Source organism: Zingiber officinale, chromosome 5A (genome assembly GCF_018446385.1).
Source record: "Zingiber officinale cultivar Zhangliang chromosome 5A, Zo_v1.1, whole genome shotgun sequence".
Taxonomy (NCBI): Eukaryota; Viridiplantae; Streptophyta; class Magnoliopsida; order Zingiberales; family Zingiberaceae; genus Zingiber; species Zingiber officinale.
The window spans coordinates 84,862,884-84,879,349 of NC_055994.1; the positions used below are offsets into that span (position 1 = coordinate 84,862,884).

The 16,466-nt window shown below is 40.4% G+C and overlaps 2 protein-coding genes across 3 annotated transcripts; one reads left to right on the forward strand and one right to left on the reverse strand.

Moving 5' to 3' along the window:
- Positions 1-7,413: 7,413 nt before the first annotated feature.
- LOC121980818 (WRKY transcription factor WRKY51-like) lies at positions 7,414-8,836 on the forward strand. The gene is made up of 3 exons (XM_042533044.1): positions 7,414-8,189; positions 8,304-8,429; positions 8,526-8,836. Exons 1-3 carry the CDS (start codon positions 7,510-7,512, stop codon positions 8,734-8,736), a joined length of 1,017 nt encoding a protein of 338 aa, XP_042388978.1. The 5' UTR covers positions 7,414-7,509; the 3' UTR covers positions 8,737-8,836.
- A 139-nt stretch (positions 8,837-8,975) lies between these two features.
- On the reverse strand, positions 8,976-11,099 carry LOC121980817 (plant intracellular Ras-group-related LRR protein 1-like). 2 transcript variants are annotated; one of them, XM_042533042.1, is made up of 4 exons: positions 10,876-11,099; positions 10,599-10,768; positions 9,791-10,533; positions 8,976-9,137 (listed from the first exon to the last, which is right to left on the reverse strand). In XM_042533042.1, the coding sequence occupies exons 1-3, from the start codon at positions 11,023-11,025 to the stop codon at positions 9,825-9,827; spliced, it is 1,029 nt and encodes a 342-aa protein (XP_042388976.1). In that variant the 5' UTR covers positions 11,026-11,099; the 3' UTR covers positions 8,976-9,137; positions 9,791-9,824. The 2 variants fall into 2 exon arrangements, with proteins under 2 accessions (XP_042388976.1, XP_042388977.1); XM_042533043.1 differs by lacking the exon at positions 8,976-9,137 and having other exon boundaries at positions 9,656-10,533; positions 10,876-11,098.
- Positions 11,100-16,466: the final 5,367 nt, after the last annotated feature.

Here is a 16,466-nt window from a genome sequence, read left to right on the forward strand (position 1 = left end):
GAGATGAAGATCTTTTTCCATCAATCAAGCTCCAAGGGATGTAAGCTTTCTCTCCTTCTCCAAGCTAAAATCCGGCCACCACTTGTTCTTCAAGGAAGAAGAGAGGTCCGGCCACAAGATGGAGAGAAGAGAAAGGAAGGAGGCCAGCCACACCAAGGAAGAAAAGAGGGAGAAAATAATAGAGGTTGTTCACCCTTGAAGGCTCCTCTACCTCCTCTTTTATAATCCTTGGTCTTGGCAAATAAGGAAATTTTAATAAAAACTTCCTTAATTCTTTTGCCATGAAAAGGAAAATTTTATTTTAATTAAAATAATTTTTCTTCTCACTAAAACATGGCCGGCCACTTACTTCCTCAAATCAAGGAGAGTTTTAATTAAACAAGAATTAAAACTTCCTAATTTGTTTCCGGAAATTTATAAAAATTTCTCCAATAATTGTATCCCTTCATGATTGGTTTATAAAAAGGAAATTTAATAAATTAAAATCTTTCTTTTAAACATGTGGATAAAAAGAAAATTAAAATCTCTTTCAATCTACAAATAAGGAAAGATATCAAATCTTTTCTTAATCTTTTGTAGAAAGTTATAAAAGAGAATATTTAATTTTTAAACTCTCTTTTAAATCATGAACATGTTTAAAAAGGAAAGTTTTCTTAAAATTTTAAAATTCTCCTTTAATCAACAAATAAGGAAAGATTTCAAATTTTAAACTCTCTTTTAATCATGTAGATAATTTACAAATAAGGAAAGTTTTTACCAAAAATTAAAACCATCCTTTTAAACTACAAATAAGGAAAGAGATTAATCTCTTCTCTTAATCTTTTGTAGAAAGTTATAAAAGGAAATTTTTAATTTTTTAACTCTCTTTTAAAAACATGATATCCACATAAGAAATAATTTTAATAAAAATCCTTTTTAATATTCTAGTGGCCGACCACCTAAGCTTGGGACCCAAGCTTTGGCCGGCCACCTTCATGGCTCATCCACTTGGTCTTGGCCGGCCCTAGCTTGGGTTCCAAGCTAGCTTGGCCGGCCCCATTGGATGGGTAAGAAGGTGGGTATGCGGTGGGTATAAATCTCTATATACTAGAGGCTACGATAGGGACCGAGAGGAGGAATTGGTTTTTGTCTCCCGATAAAATTAAGCATCCCGTGTTCGCCCCGAACACACAACTTAATTTTATCAATAATAATTCATTCCACTAGAGAACTATTATTGAACTACCGCACCAATCCCAAATTATATTTTTGAACTCATTCTTATTATGAGTGTGTTAGTCTCCCTGTGTTTAAGATAACAAATGTCCACTAATTAAGTAAGTTACTGACAACTCACTTAATTAATATCTTAGTCCAAGAGTAGTACCACTCAACCTTATCATCATGTCGGACTAGGTCCACCTGCAGGGTTTAACATGACAATCCTTATGAGCTCCTCTTGAGGACATTATCAACCTAGTATCTCTAGGACACAGTTTCCTTCTATAATCAACAACACACACTATAAGTGATACCATTTCCCAACTTATCGGGCTTATTGATTCATCGAACTAAATCTCACTCATTGATAAATTAAAGAAATAAATATCAAATATATGTGCTTGTTATTATATTAGGATTAAGAGCACACACTTCCATAATAACCGAGGTCTTTGTTTCTTTATAAAATCAGTATAAAAGAAACGACCTCAAATGGTCCTACTCAATACACTCTAAGTGTACTAGTGTAATTATACAGTCAAGATAAACTGATACCAAATTACACTACGACCTTCTAATGATTTGTTCCTTTCCATTTTGGTCGTGAGCTACTGTTTATAATTTATAAGGTACTGATAACATGATCCTCTGTGTGTGACACCACACACCATGTTATCTACAATATAAATTAATTGAACAACTACATTTATCACAAATGTAGACATTTGACCAATGTGATTCTTATTTCTAGATAAATGTTTATACCAAAAGCTAGGCTTTTAGTATACACTCTAACAAGTTGTACATTAAGAATATCTTTTGTTGAATATATCTTGGTCGGTCATTAAATCGATTATATATTTAGCTTACCTTCTATTCAATATATCTTGGTCGGTCATTAAGTCGGTCATATATTGAGCATACATTCTATTGAATATATCCGAATCGATCGTTAAGCCGGTCATATATTGAGCATATCTTCTGTTGAATATATCTGGGTCAGTCGTTAGGTCGGTCATATATTGAGCATACCTTCTATTGCATATATTTCGGTCGGTCGTTAAGCCGGTCATATATTAAACATGCCTTCTGGTGAATATATCATGGCCAGTCGTTAAGCCAATAGTATACTAAAATCCTTGTAAGGATGAGTACCTTTAAACTCGATCAGGCTTTGTCAGTCGATCGCACACAAACACTCTTATGCTCGTTCAACCTTCGCTCAGTCGATCATATGCTAGAAACTTTATAAGGCTGAGTACCTTTAAGCTCGATTGGTCTTTGTTCAGTTAAGCGCGCACAAACACCCTTATGCTCATCCGGCCTTCACTCGGTTGATCGTATCTAGAAGCTTTATAAGGCTGAGTGCCTTTAAGCTCGATCGAGCTTTGCCCGATCGAGCGCGCACAAGCATCCTTATGCTCGTTCATCCTCCACTCAACCGACCATATGTTAAAGGCTTTGTAAGGCTAAATGCCTTTAAACTTGATCGGGCTTTGTCCGGCCGAGTGCACACAAAGAACCTTATATTTTATCGGCCCTTATCTAGCCTCTCATTGTCTTAGGAACCTGACCAAGTTAAACGTCTTTAGGCTCGATCAACCTTCCCTGGCCGGACATATATAGAGAACCCTATGTTTCGACTGGTCTCCCTTCGGTCGTTCGTATATTAAAGAATTTACAAGGCTGGATACCTTTTGTCCTGACCAGATTTATATCCATCCGGGCACATGCATAGAATCCCTCGATCGGTTGGCCTTTACGTTGCCCTTTGTATGATACAAACTTGATAAGGCTAAGCATCTTTGGGCCCGACCGGTCTTTCCCATCCAGGCCTATGCAGAGAGCCTTGTATTCAGTCAGCTATCGCCCAGACGATCATACATTATAGACTAGATAAGGCTAAGCATCTCTAGGCCTAACTAGTCTTTCCCGTCCAAGCCTATGTAGAGAGCCTTGTATTCAGTCAGTCATCGCCCGCCCGACCATACATTATAGACTAGATAAGGCTAAGCATCTCTGGGCCCGACCGATCTTTCCAGTCCAAGCGTATGCAAAGAGCCTTATGCTTGACCGAGTTTGGGCGCCACCCCATCCTCTTGACTTTGACTTTCACGTCACCTGAAGGGCTCACTCACCATAACCCGTATCAGTGTGCATGAAAAAGATAGTCTTGGATTAAAACCCACAATTGGAGAGGAAGGTGAATTTCTTCTCTATAAAATATATTTTTATAAAATATTGAGTCATTTTGTATTGACCTTTACTTCTATTAATATTTCAATTTATAGCATAAAAAAATAAATAGTATTATAATCAATCTCAGTATGATAAAGTCGAAAGTTAATAGAGTGAATTAGTACTTCTATGTGGGTACCCAAGTGTAGTCTGTGATATAAATTTTGAATTGTACTAAGTGATTTGTGGATAAAAATGTTTTTGGGTGAGGTTAGTTAAATGCCTTTTGATGAATATAATTTTGAATTGTATTTGATAGATATTTGTGATATATTTGTTCAATTTTAGTGATGAAAAATATTGTGTTGCAGTAAAATATTGTAATATGCACTTCTGTCAATTAAAATCGTATTGTAATAAAATATGATCAATTAATTACTCTGACATTACGAATAAATGGTAGAGCAATTTAATACATAAGACTTCGATAAATTTAAATAGTAACATAGTTAAAGAAAATATTTACTTTGCTACTAATCACATTTATAAAGTAATACAATAAAAAATAATATTTCAACTAAACCAAATTATGCAAAAGTAAAATTAAACATTTATTGTACCAGAATATAAAAATTATGAAATCGTATACATATATTACTTCATCAATCAAATCAATATAACGTATGAAGTCATATACGATCAACTACTTTAGTACTATTACAGAATCGATGAAGTAATATAGTCTTTTTATTTTGAAATCGGTCCAATTTGAATTGGCTTTAAACCAGTAAAAGACTTCAGTACTTTTGTGGTGAAGTAATAAACTGACACTTTTACTTCACGTACGTCTACTTTGGTAATTATCTATTTATTATTTCGAATAATATTTGAAGTCTATTATAGATTTTCACATAGTGCGTAAGGCAAAACTAAAATCAAATGCAATGATAAATGAATGGGCTGACTGAAATTCATCGCTAAAGTCATTACTTCTTACTTATCACCGAAGAGATTCCTACAATACAGCGAAAGTCTTCTACCAGGATTGGGTAGCAATCGGAATCCTTCTCAATGGAGAAGAGAGGAGAAAAAAGAAGAGTTAGCGAAAATCCTTAAGATGCCCAAATTGATTGTTGACCTCTTCCTTTTATACCAAGTTTATCCGCGGGGACTATCTATCATAAAACTCATACCTATTAACAACCTATTAATATTAACGAATCGAGTTAACAGATTTATATATTGAATTTATATTCATTTATTTACCAGGCATGTGATGCGGTAGTAAGGAGGGGCCCCACCCCGTAGAGGATAGTTGCCACAGTGGAGGTCAAAGTCAAGGCGGTCAACACTCAGATATCATTGGTCGGTCGGACAATCAGGTCAACACTTAGATATCATCAGCCGGTCGGCCGATCATGCCTTGACTGGGAGTCCCGCCTTTGACACGGGGAGGTGTCAAATGACCGACACTCAATAGAGTATTGGATGCCGGATGGAGGAGGAGACGATGTGCAGAAGCCGAGCCGAGCAGCTACCCCGCTCGACCAGGCAGCAGGACTCGACATTGGCATAGTGGAGTTTCGGCCAAGCGGACGTGACACAGGCACAGTGGTGTGCCGGCCGAACGGACATGACATAGGCACAATGGGGCTTCGGTCGAGCGGGCGCGATACATGCAACGAAGTCCCGACCGAGCGGACGGTACACAGGAACAGCGAAGTCCCAGTCGAGCGGCTATCCCGCTCGGCCTAGCAACTACCTCGCTGTGTTATTCCTCGACATTCTTTTGGGAGTTAATGTCGTTGACGCCAGGCATGGTGAACCAGAAGATCGTACAATGGAAGCTTCCACTGTCACATCATAGATATGCTCAGCCTGTTAAGATATTGTGTTAGGGATATCTTACTGACAAGTCTTTTTAAGGGAAATTTTGGGAAACGTGCTCGCCTTGGGGAGCGTGCACGCGCACTACAGGAGCTCTATATAAAGGAGGTCCAAGCATCGGCAGAGGTACGTAATAGACACTATTCGTGCTACACTGTTCATTCTTGTTGTTGCTCCGTCTTCTACTTCATCGTCGGTGACTGACTTGAGCGTCGGAGGGCCAACGCCGGGACCCCTTCCCTGATTCAGCACTGACGTCATCTGTGTTGCAAGACGGAGTATAGTCTACAGACGGTCAGCGAGAGCACTACATTCCCAACTTTCCATCTCATTGATTTTCAAACAAAATCAATACCCAAATTGATTGTTGACCTCTTCCTTTTATACCAAGTTCATCCATAGGAATTATCTATCATAAAACTCATACCTATTAATAATAACGAATAGGTTAACAGATTTATATATTGAATTTACATTCATTTATTTATGAGATATATGATTTACTAATTTTAAAATTTAGATACGTAATTTAAAATTTTCAAAACTTTATCGATATCGTTCGGTAATTTACCCAATTATATTTGAGCATTGATATCAAAACTTTGGAGTGTTATACCATTTACAATATTTTTATCATATAAAAGAAGAGTAATGCTCAAAGCTTTGAACTTTGAGCATTGTTAACTTTTATATTCTCCTCGTTCCAACTAGCACAATGGCATTTTAAAATTATGAATTATAATTATTTTATAATTAATAAGGCAAGTGACAAATATTTTAACATAACAAGTGGCAATTATATAATTCATATCAAATTTTAGTAATATTAATTAATTATTATTATTATTTAATATTTTTAGGTTGCTAGTTTAAAGTGTATTGGTTCTGTTATAAGAAAAAAAAATAATGATTATATTCATCTCAAATATTTTTTATTATCCGTCATCAAATTATATAAATGAAGATAAATTAAAAAATTAATATATAATCGATCCTTAAATTGATTAAGGAATAAGAGGATTTTTTTTTTTTTTTTTCATGTGGGAGAAATCTATTGGTTATAGTTTGCATTGGCAAGTGCATTTTACCGTGTGAATAATTTTTTATAGATATAATTCAATATTTGCTGATAAGTACATATTAGTTGGCGTCAAGCTTAAGATTTGACTTTTCTATTCAAAAAGTCAACAAACTGTGTGTATAATTTTAATAATTATTTTTTTGAATAGATGTTTATTTATTTTATGTTAGTTTAAACTCTATTATTTCTCTCTTTTTCCATGCATCTGATCCATATTTTTTAAAATAAAAAATATGTTTTTTTGAGATTATCATTGTAACTTGAAGCATACGATAACTAAGTTTTCAACTTTTCCATCCACTTGACTAAGTCCCGTTCAAATAATCGTGCATCGAATTTGATCCGTTGACAAAAGCAACCTGAGTTGACACGTTGGATCCGTCTATCGCCAATCTAAACAAAATATTAATATTCCAATTGCAAACCAATTCCATTTATTTTCTAAAACAGGAAGAATCCAAACGTACGGGAGGCGGCGACGATCGAACGGATCAGATTTTTTACCGCACGAATCTTGGCGTGAGATTCGCGTTGCATTGGAGGCTACGACTTGTTACCCACGTCAACACGCGAATTCCCGCCACTATTCGGTCGTTGACATTGGAGTTACTTTTCTTTGCGGATTCGATTATTCCCGCGGGTTGGAATCCGATCCATCGATCTCCGCCCGGCAACACTCCGCGTACGTTTCCAGTTCCTATTGGCTTCCGCTCTCAACTCGTGCCGCAGGACTGTCACCGGATGGTCGATTTCTGCCTTACGATGCGTGCGATCGGATATCAAACGGTGCGCATCCGCTTTGTTCCGCGTTGCACCGGATCCCGGTCGATGGATATGTTTTTTTGCTTTTTCAACCATCTAGAAATCAAGTGCGTCAATCAACGTGCTTTTTAAATAACTTTTGTCTCATTTTTCCAAAGTTGACTTTGAAAGACAACGCGATTTGTTTACTTTGTTCTTAACTTTTTTTTAAAAAAAAAATTGGAATATAAATTAAAACTCTTGAGGGGTTTTTTTATAATAAACCCGGATCGGGTCCACGCTCTCGCGACATGCTATAAACCACTCCTTCGTTTTCCCACTCTTAAGTTTCGGTGGTCGTCTTTGCTGTGGGTAAGGTTGATCGGGTCTAATCTCGACCGTGCGATTGAGCGTTTGGAAGCATGATGGCCGTCGATCTGATGGGCCGAGGGGAGATGGACGACCTGATGGCGGTGAAAGAGGCGGCCGCCGCCGGGGTGCGTTCTTTTGAGCGCCTCGCGATCCAGCTCTCCCAGCAGCGGTCCGCCGCCGACTGCCGGGAGATCACCGATCTTACTGTATCCAAGCTCAAGAAGGTGATGTCCGTCCTCGATCGAACCGGCCACGCGCGATTCCGCCGCGGCCCTGTCGCCGCACCTTCGCCTTCCGCCAGCGTCGCGGAGGGCATCAGCGGGAATCTAGAGCCGACGAAGCAAGGGATTCAGAGTGCGCCTCCGCCGCTGCCGCCCCCGACTGTCGCGCCCAAAGCTCTGACCTTGGACTTCGCGAAATTCACCGCCGATCGCGCCGACACCGCGCTCACACTCAGCTTCAGCAATTCCGCCACATCCTCCTCCGCCAACTCCTCCTTCTTGTCGTCTCTCACCGGCGACGGCAGCGTTTCGAACGGGAAGATCGGGCCGACTATCCTCGCGGTGGCTGCCGCACCAGCCGCCCCCGCCGCCGCGGCCCTCTCTGCCTGGAGGCCGCCTCTCGCCGCTTCCCAAAAGAAGATCTGCCTCGGCGAAGGTCACGGCCACGCGCACACTGAATCCGAGCCGGGGAAGCACGCCGGCGGCCGCTGCCACTGTTCCAAGAAAAAGTAAAAGCCCCAAATCTCCCCCCTCCCCCTTTCTTTCTTTTTTCCTTCCTCCGGCGCACGTTAGCACTCATCGAGCGTTTCATCTAACTTGCGTCCCCCGATGTACCCCCGCAGGAAATCGCGCGTTAAGAAGACGATACGCGTGCCGGCGATCAGCTCGCGTAACGCCGACATCCCGGCCGACGAGTACTCCTGGCGCAAGTACGGCCAGAAGCCGATCAAGGGCTCCCCTTACCCCAGGTAAACTATGCTCCTCCCCGCCGCCTTTTCCATAGTCTCCGCCCTCCTGGTCGTTCTTCTTGTGGAATGCGTGGCCTGATCCCTTAGCCGTCGCAGGGGGTACTACAAGTGCAGCAGCGTGCGCAGTTGCCCCGCGAGGAAGCACGTGGAGCGAGCGCCGGAGGACCCCTCGATGCTGATCGTGACGTACGAGGGGGAGCACCGCCACGCTGCTTCCGCCTCCGTCGACGCGGGCGTCCATCTCAGCGGCTCGTGTCTATCCGAGAACCCTTTTGACCGGCGTCAAAACGCCGGACCGTTCAACTAAATTCTTTCAGTGTTTCTTGTTCTGTAAAAGAAAAGAAAACGACTTGTTTATCAAACCAAAGAAAAAAATTATAATACTAGAACGCGATCGTGTTTGATTCGTTCCAAGCGGTGGCGATTTGGTCGGAGTTGGAGTAGGCCAAAGGTGGCCGCCGCCGGCGGCAGCTGCGGTGTTGGTCGTTGGCATGTCATGTTACAAACTCGAGCTGAGTCAATGGTTGCGGGACCCGGTGGGTCCCTTCCTTCCACCATCGGTCGTCGTGGACGAGTAGGCACTCGGTGGCCGGTGGCGGCTGCGGTAGCGATGGTTGTCATGTCGCAGACTCGAGCTGGGTCAATGGTGCGGGTCCCGGTGGCCCCCATCTGGCTCATCAGTCGTCGTTGACGTCATCTTCTGTATAACTGGGTCAAAAGGTTTGCGTGACTCAGTCGAGAACCGATTATGAGAATTAATGAGTATTTAATTAATAAAATATTAATTGCTCAACATGATTTACGTACCCTTTTAAATATTAATAAAATATTAAACGAATTAATTAAGATTATGTTTTAAACAATAATGGTAAGCAATCTAGATACCAGAAAAGTATGCAGAGTCAACTTTTTAGATTTGCCAGACTCTGAAAAAACAACAAAATCTTCGGGTGTTCCGAACGTTTCTTACTAGTCAAACTTGTTGACTTTTAATAGAAAAACAAATCTATTATTAAGAGAGAACGTTCACTCTTATTGGCCAAGAAATGAGCGGTCTATATTTAATGAAGGATAAATTTTCAATTTGATAATCAAATAATAAAAAAACTTTTAAAAAAATTCAAATTTTTATCAAATTATACATATTATTTTTTTTACTCTATATACATCTTACATCTGACAGTATATATATATATATAAATTTACATATTATTTTTTTTACTCTATATACATCTGACAGTATATATTTATATAATTGGCATCAAGCTAATTCTATTAATTAACTAATTAAAGATCATTAATTACTTTTAATTTCATAATTATTTTTTAAGGGGAAAAAGAAAAATCTTTATTTAAAATACCTAAAATGGAAAGTGGTAACGGAACATAACGACTCTAGTTCCGTGGCGTTGTCGCCCTGCGCGGGGAGAAGAGACGGCGGGGGGAGAAGATTCCGACGTAGCTCGGCGACGCGTCTCTTATCCCGTCGATCGATCGGTACTCCGCCATGTCCATCCCGTCGCCGACGTCCACGTGTCGGGCCGATGGGAACGTGCCCCACTTCACCAGCTTCTTCATCCACGCCGGCGACGTCGTCTGTTGCTTCTTTTTCTTCTTCTTCATCTCCTCGTCTTCGGCGGAGAGCATCTTGGCGGCGAGGTAGTCCCGAACTGCGTCGATGCCCTGGTCGAGGACGCTCGGCGGCGGGGCGACGAGGGGGTTTCCCTCGGCGTGCAGGGAGCGGAGGTCGGTGAGGCAGGAGAGGGAGGCGGGGAGGTGCGTGAGAGCGTTGTAGCTGACGTCGAGATCGCGGAGGGAGCGGAGGAAGCCGAGGGAGTCTGGGAGGGCGGTGAGGTGGTGGAAGTTGTGGGCAACGGAGAGGACCTCGAGGCGGAGGAGGTTCTCGAGGCCGTCAGGGAGGCAGCGGAGGCAGTTGAGGCGTGCGTCGAGGACGCGGAGGGAGGTCATGTGGGAGGTGGAGGAAGGGAGGAAAGCGAGCTTGTTGGAATTCACGGCGAGCTTCTGAAGGTGGTGTAGCTCGAACCCCATCGTCTCCGGCAGCGCCGTCAACTTGTTGAAGTTGGCCGCCAGCTCTTCCAGTGCCCTGTCCATCCATTATCACTACCAACTCACAATCTGAATAAATTAATGGTTGAATTAGTGGTTTACCGGCAGTCTTCGATGGTTTTAGGGAGGGACTCAAGGAGGTTGCCGGAGGCGTTGAGGGCCTTGAGCTTCGAGAGGCAGCCTACGGAATTAGGCAGCGTCCTCAGCTGATTTGAGTGCACATCGAGCACCACCAAGTTCAGCAGCCTCGCCGTCACCGACTCCGGTATGATCTGCCGGAGTAAACAGTCCCAAAACGATATTCAGTTATCGATCGATCGCTGAATCAATGAACTGCCCAAGTAAACAGAATGACGATTAAGGCACTTTGAATTTGTACCTCGAGGTTGTTGTTTGAGAGGTCGAGCTTAGTGATGAGGCCGAGATTAAAGGAAGAAGGATTGGGAAGGGAATCCAAGGACATGCCACTCAAGTCCACCTCTTCCTCCTCCTTTCCGTCCGCCGATCTCTCCCCCGTCTCTCTTTCCATCTTCAACAAGAAGAAGAAGAAGAAGTTGTTGAAGAAGAAGAAGAAGCTTCAGTGTGAGGAAGAACAGAGGAGAAGAAGAGCTATAAATAAGTAGAACAGGGGAGGGAGAAAGAGAAAAGAATGAAGAAAGAACAGAAGAAGGGACAAGGCAAGTACGTACGGACGTACCGTGTTTTCTTGACACGTGTACATGACGTCGTAGTAGGGACTAGCTGCACCACGTTACCCAGAGCTCTGAAAGTCAACGGCTTTAAATAAAAACCCGGTTTATTTATGTATAAAATAATCGAGATTGTTCTTATCTTTGCGATTTTCCGCCCTCCCTTCCCTCGTCCATATCCATAATTTCTTATTATTTAAATTGAGATTATTTACGTTATATTTTCCATTTCAACTGCGGTTTGTGTACTAAACTCCACTTAGGCCGATCAAATAATAATTAATTTGTGACAATTGGAGAAAAATAAGCTATATTAATCTTTGGTGACAAAGTTTTCAATCGGCAAATTAATTTTAAATATACACATCGTTTGTTTAGTCAGTATTTATTTAAATAATTGAACTGTTTTTTTTCCAAATAACACGTTGACTGCCAACTAGAGCTGTATCGTATATTATGATTAAATAAAATCCAATTGATATATGAATTCTTTAATGCTATAAAATTATGATTAATTAAAAAAATCGAGAGAGAATATACTAATTTTATTCCTTATCAACCAATAATTGGAGTAGAATTATTTTTGTACTTTTGAAATAATTAATAATATATATACGCTGTTAATTAAGATCGAATTATTTATGTTATTCTATTAAAATAATAATAATAAAGCACATGGTTTAGAATTTTGACTAAATTTTATTTTAAATTCCACTTGTTAAATATAAGCTCTAAAAATCAAAATTAATGCAATTTTATTAATATTTTTATCTTAAAATAGTATCATTAAAAAAATATACCATTATTATTAAATGAACTATAATGCACTATGTCAACTTGATTAGTTGCATAATTAGTTAATAATGAAAGGAGAGGTAACTTTTGTAATTTAATCATCCGATTAAAGTCATCATCTATCCAATTTTTTTTTTATAATTCATATATACAACTCTAATACTGTTGATATCACATTTGATTCAAATTTTTACCCTTCAACTCACAGTGCATCATTGCGAAATTAGCGTCCCCTCGGATGGATCTAATGGCAGCGCATAAGGTGTTGTCATAATGAGGTCTAGGGTTCGAATCTTGCTAAAGCCGAGATAAATACCTCCCTTATATGTTAGTCACTATTCTAAAGATTAGTAGCCGCCCATGATTTACCTCCTCCGTGTTGACCTTGAGACGAATTAATAAAAATATTAGATGTGAACATATTTATCTTTTGTCACAATCGTTGTAAAATTAGCCCTGGCCAAGAAGAGGCCATTAACCATGTTGGGGGCATTTCTAATAAACAATGAGTTCGTAAAAATAATAACAATAATAAAATTTAAATATAATTAAATGACATAATGAATATATGAGACGATATAGTTTAAAGATAGTGTGGCCTTTGACAATTATTTAAAAAATTGACTAAAAAAATTATAAATAACGCTAAACCTATTTGTTATTTAGATAATTATCATGACACGTCATGAACGGAGTGTGGTCCGTCAGCTACGCAGTAGCCTGGCCCGTCGCCGCTGCAAAAGTGTGTTTCCGTACAGCGAAGGACGGTTGACTATTGGTACGTACAGATTGAGCACTTGGATTTGCAAAGTCAGTTTGGGATTGCAGTGAGGTTCAAAAGCCACGACCCAGAAAGATTAATGCTCTTCTAAGAATGAGAGTTTGAGGCAATTGATTGAGATATTATTATTATTATTATTATTATTATTATTCAATGATAGATCCTCTAATGAATAATTAAAAGTGGTAAGATTCAAATCTTAATTACCGCATACTATAAAGAATTTTTTTTTGTCAAAGAATACTAACAATTTGATGGCGGATGTAAAATTTTTATAAAATTAGACCGATCAAAAATTAATTTGAAAATTTGAATGTCTAATATCAACCGAAAAAAAGATACATTATTGGATGATCGGATCAACTCCAAAAGTTCAACTCTATACAAATATGTCAACTTGAAACTAAAACGAACTAATAATCAAATTGAGTTTTTGTTACTCATGATGATCAAGAAACATATTTCTTCTCCTCCTCCAAATGGTGTTAATTTTCACAGTTTTTTTCCGCCCTTATGTCAGCAGCGACAATTGTACCGATGTGAAAATCCGTGTGGTTTAATTTTGACTAACAAATGTTTTGAGTTATATATTGATCCGGTGATAAGGACGGGGGACTCTCGTTGACGGGAGGTCAACGACACGTAGAGGTCAATGGTCAAGAGGGTCAACCTCAAAGTCGTGCCGAGCGGACAGAGGTCATGCCGAGCGGACTGACGGGTCGACCGAGCATCCGGCCGGCCGAACACCCGGCCAGGGGTCTCCCGGGCCGGACGAAAGACAGCCCGACAAGGGATCGGGTTTCCGATGCTCAAGATAAAATAGTCTCTGGGCCGAGCAGACAGGCCGCTCGGCCGAGCCACAAGACAACAAGGTGCAATCCCATCCGAGTACATGAGCAGGGCTTCCCCGCCCGGTCCGAGATATGTGCATTCCCAGAGGCCATGAGCGCCAAGCGACCGGTCCGCTCGGCCCGGGAACAGGCAAGAGGCGCAAAGGGACAAAAGGGACCACTGGTAACATCATCCTCGAGACATCTGTCGCCGACAAACAGCATGGTCGGCGGCCGGAGCGGACAGAGTATCGTACGGTGGAAGTTTTCACCGTCATGTCAGGGATATGCTCGGACGATTGCGGAATGGCGTCAAACATGCTTTTCTGACACAACCCTACTGAGGTATGTTTGAGGAAGCGTGCACGCATCGAGAAGCATGCCCGCACCTCCCCGAAGTCCTATATAAGGACTCCCAGACTTCGACGGAGGTATGTGATTCTCATCACTGTAGCCACAGTTGCGTTACTTTGCTTCTCTTCTTCTTCACTACTTGACTTGAGCGTCGGAGGGTCGTCGCCGAAAAACCCCTCCTGGCTTGGCTTCTTTGCAGGTTCGCCGGAGGTCTACACCATCATCAGAGGATAGCGGAGAGCGCCACGTCCCCAGCATCTGTCAACTCACCGTTCGGACAGGATCATATATATATATATATAAAATCTAGTTTTCGGCTTTGTAATCTAATTAATTTTAGAGACGATGGATATGATCCCACTGAAGTTTTTCACTAGTGACAAAGGTAAATCATGAAATGCAAATGAACCCTAACAAACGGTGCAACATCACAAATAATTTAAACTCCTTAAATGTAATAAGTACGGGATGAAATTCAAATCTGCCTAGGGTTTCAACGTCATATTGTAAAAGGGAGGAGATGTTTTTAGATTATTATGAAAAAAAATGAACGGATGTCTCGATCGATCTGTTTGTTCAATGGAAAATGACATCATGGAGAAACACAAAGACATGTAAGCACGGACAGAGCACGTTATGTCTATCAAGGCTTTCATCCAGAGGTTGACAATGTTGGAAAAAACAAAGGCTATAGCGATGGGAGAAAAAAGAATACGACAAAAAGATGAAGGCATCCCGAGGGCTAAGATCAATTCAGAATCAGCTTAGATAGATCAGTCGAGCTGGCTTCACTCATGCAATCGGCTCAGATAAATCAGTCGGGCTGGCTCCGCCCTTGCCTGTAAGACGTCAATGCCACACACTTGGCCAATGCTTGCACTGGCTAAAGTCCACTACAAGAACATAGATACTTAGCGACGATACTTTTCGTCATTAATACATGTGTTTTCATCACTAATAAATATTGTGACGATAAAATTTCGTCGCTAGGATCGCCGTTATAAGCTTGTCGTAAACTCATATTAGTGACAATTTTATAATTTCGTCACTAATGTTTTAGCGACGTGAAACTATTCATTGCTAAATAAAAATATTTCGTCACAAACACATTTGCGAAATTATAATCATTTTCGCCGCTAAATAATTATAGTTCATCGCAAAAAGTTACAATATGTTGCAATATATCAAAGTGATTAGCGATGAAATTGTGTTATTTCATCGCTAATAGTTATGGTTAGCGACGAAATCACTCAAATTCGTCGCTAACCTCTGTTTTTTTTAAAAAAAAAAAGTTGTTTCTGTTTTCGTTCATATCCTATATACAGATTTACAAACATATCAATCATCATAATTATAACAACAAATTCACAAATACACTAACAAATAACTCATACTTCAACACAAATATAATCACAACATTCACATACAAAATTCAAAACATGTTTACAATCAACAATCCAAACAAGTTTAAAATAAGTCAAGAACAACATCATGTTCATATCCAAAAGTCCACAACATTAAAGTCTAAGACCGAGAGGAGGAGGTGGAGCTGAAGATGAATCATGGATCAAGGAATCTAATGCTCTAGGTGTCAATCGGTTAAGAATTTGTTCAAACATATCTTGTCTTGATTTCATTGATGCTAACTCATCTTGGGTGTTTGCTAACTGAACTCTGATGTTCGCTAACTCATCTTAGGTGAATTCAAGTCTTTCATACAATGCAATGTTAGTTGATTTAGATGAGGAGGTGGCATATGAAGAAGTAGACCTAACTAGTTTAGGTCTACTTCCAAGTCCTCTGATGTATCTAGACCAAGTACCGAGGATCCGATACAAAATTTTAAAGATAATAAAACATATGATATGATATGATGATATATTTAGCATATATATAAGGGTTTAACTCAATAGTAAATAGCAACCAAATAAGATGATTATGAAATGTAGATATACTGAAAAATAAGATGATATTGAAATGTAGATGATCTTGTCCGAAAATCATGGAGATGATAAGTTAGGGATGTGACTACTGTATTGACTGGATGTAGACTCCGATCAGCTCTACAACATAAGAAACGTTAGTACGGAGCTAGAGAAAGGGTCCTCGGCATTGGCCCTCCGACACTCAAATTAGCCACCGAAAAGAGAAAAAGATGGAGCAACAATAGACACGGGCGTGAATAATGAATAACGCGTACCTCCATATAGTGCACTGGTGTGCAACGTGCACGCTCCTCGAGATATGGGCACATTCTCCAATTTATACTATGAAAGGACTTGTCAAAAACTACCTCTGACATCATACCTTAACAGGGCATGCATATCCCTAACAAGACAGTACAAGCTTTCGTCGTACGATTTGCCTATTGACCACGCCGTGTGTCAGCGACACTATCTCCCAAAAGGATATTGAGAGATACAACAACGATCTCACCGTTCGACCAAGCGGGGTGATCGATCGGCTGGGACTCCGCCGATCGGTCGGCCTCTGTAGTTCTTCCTTATGGTGGCTAGGTATA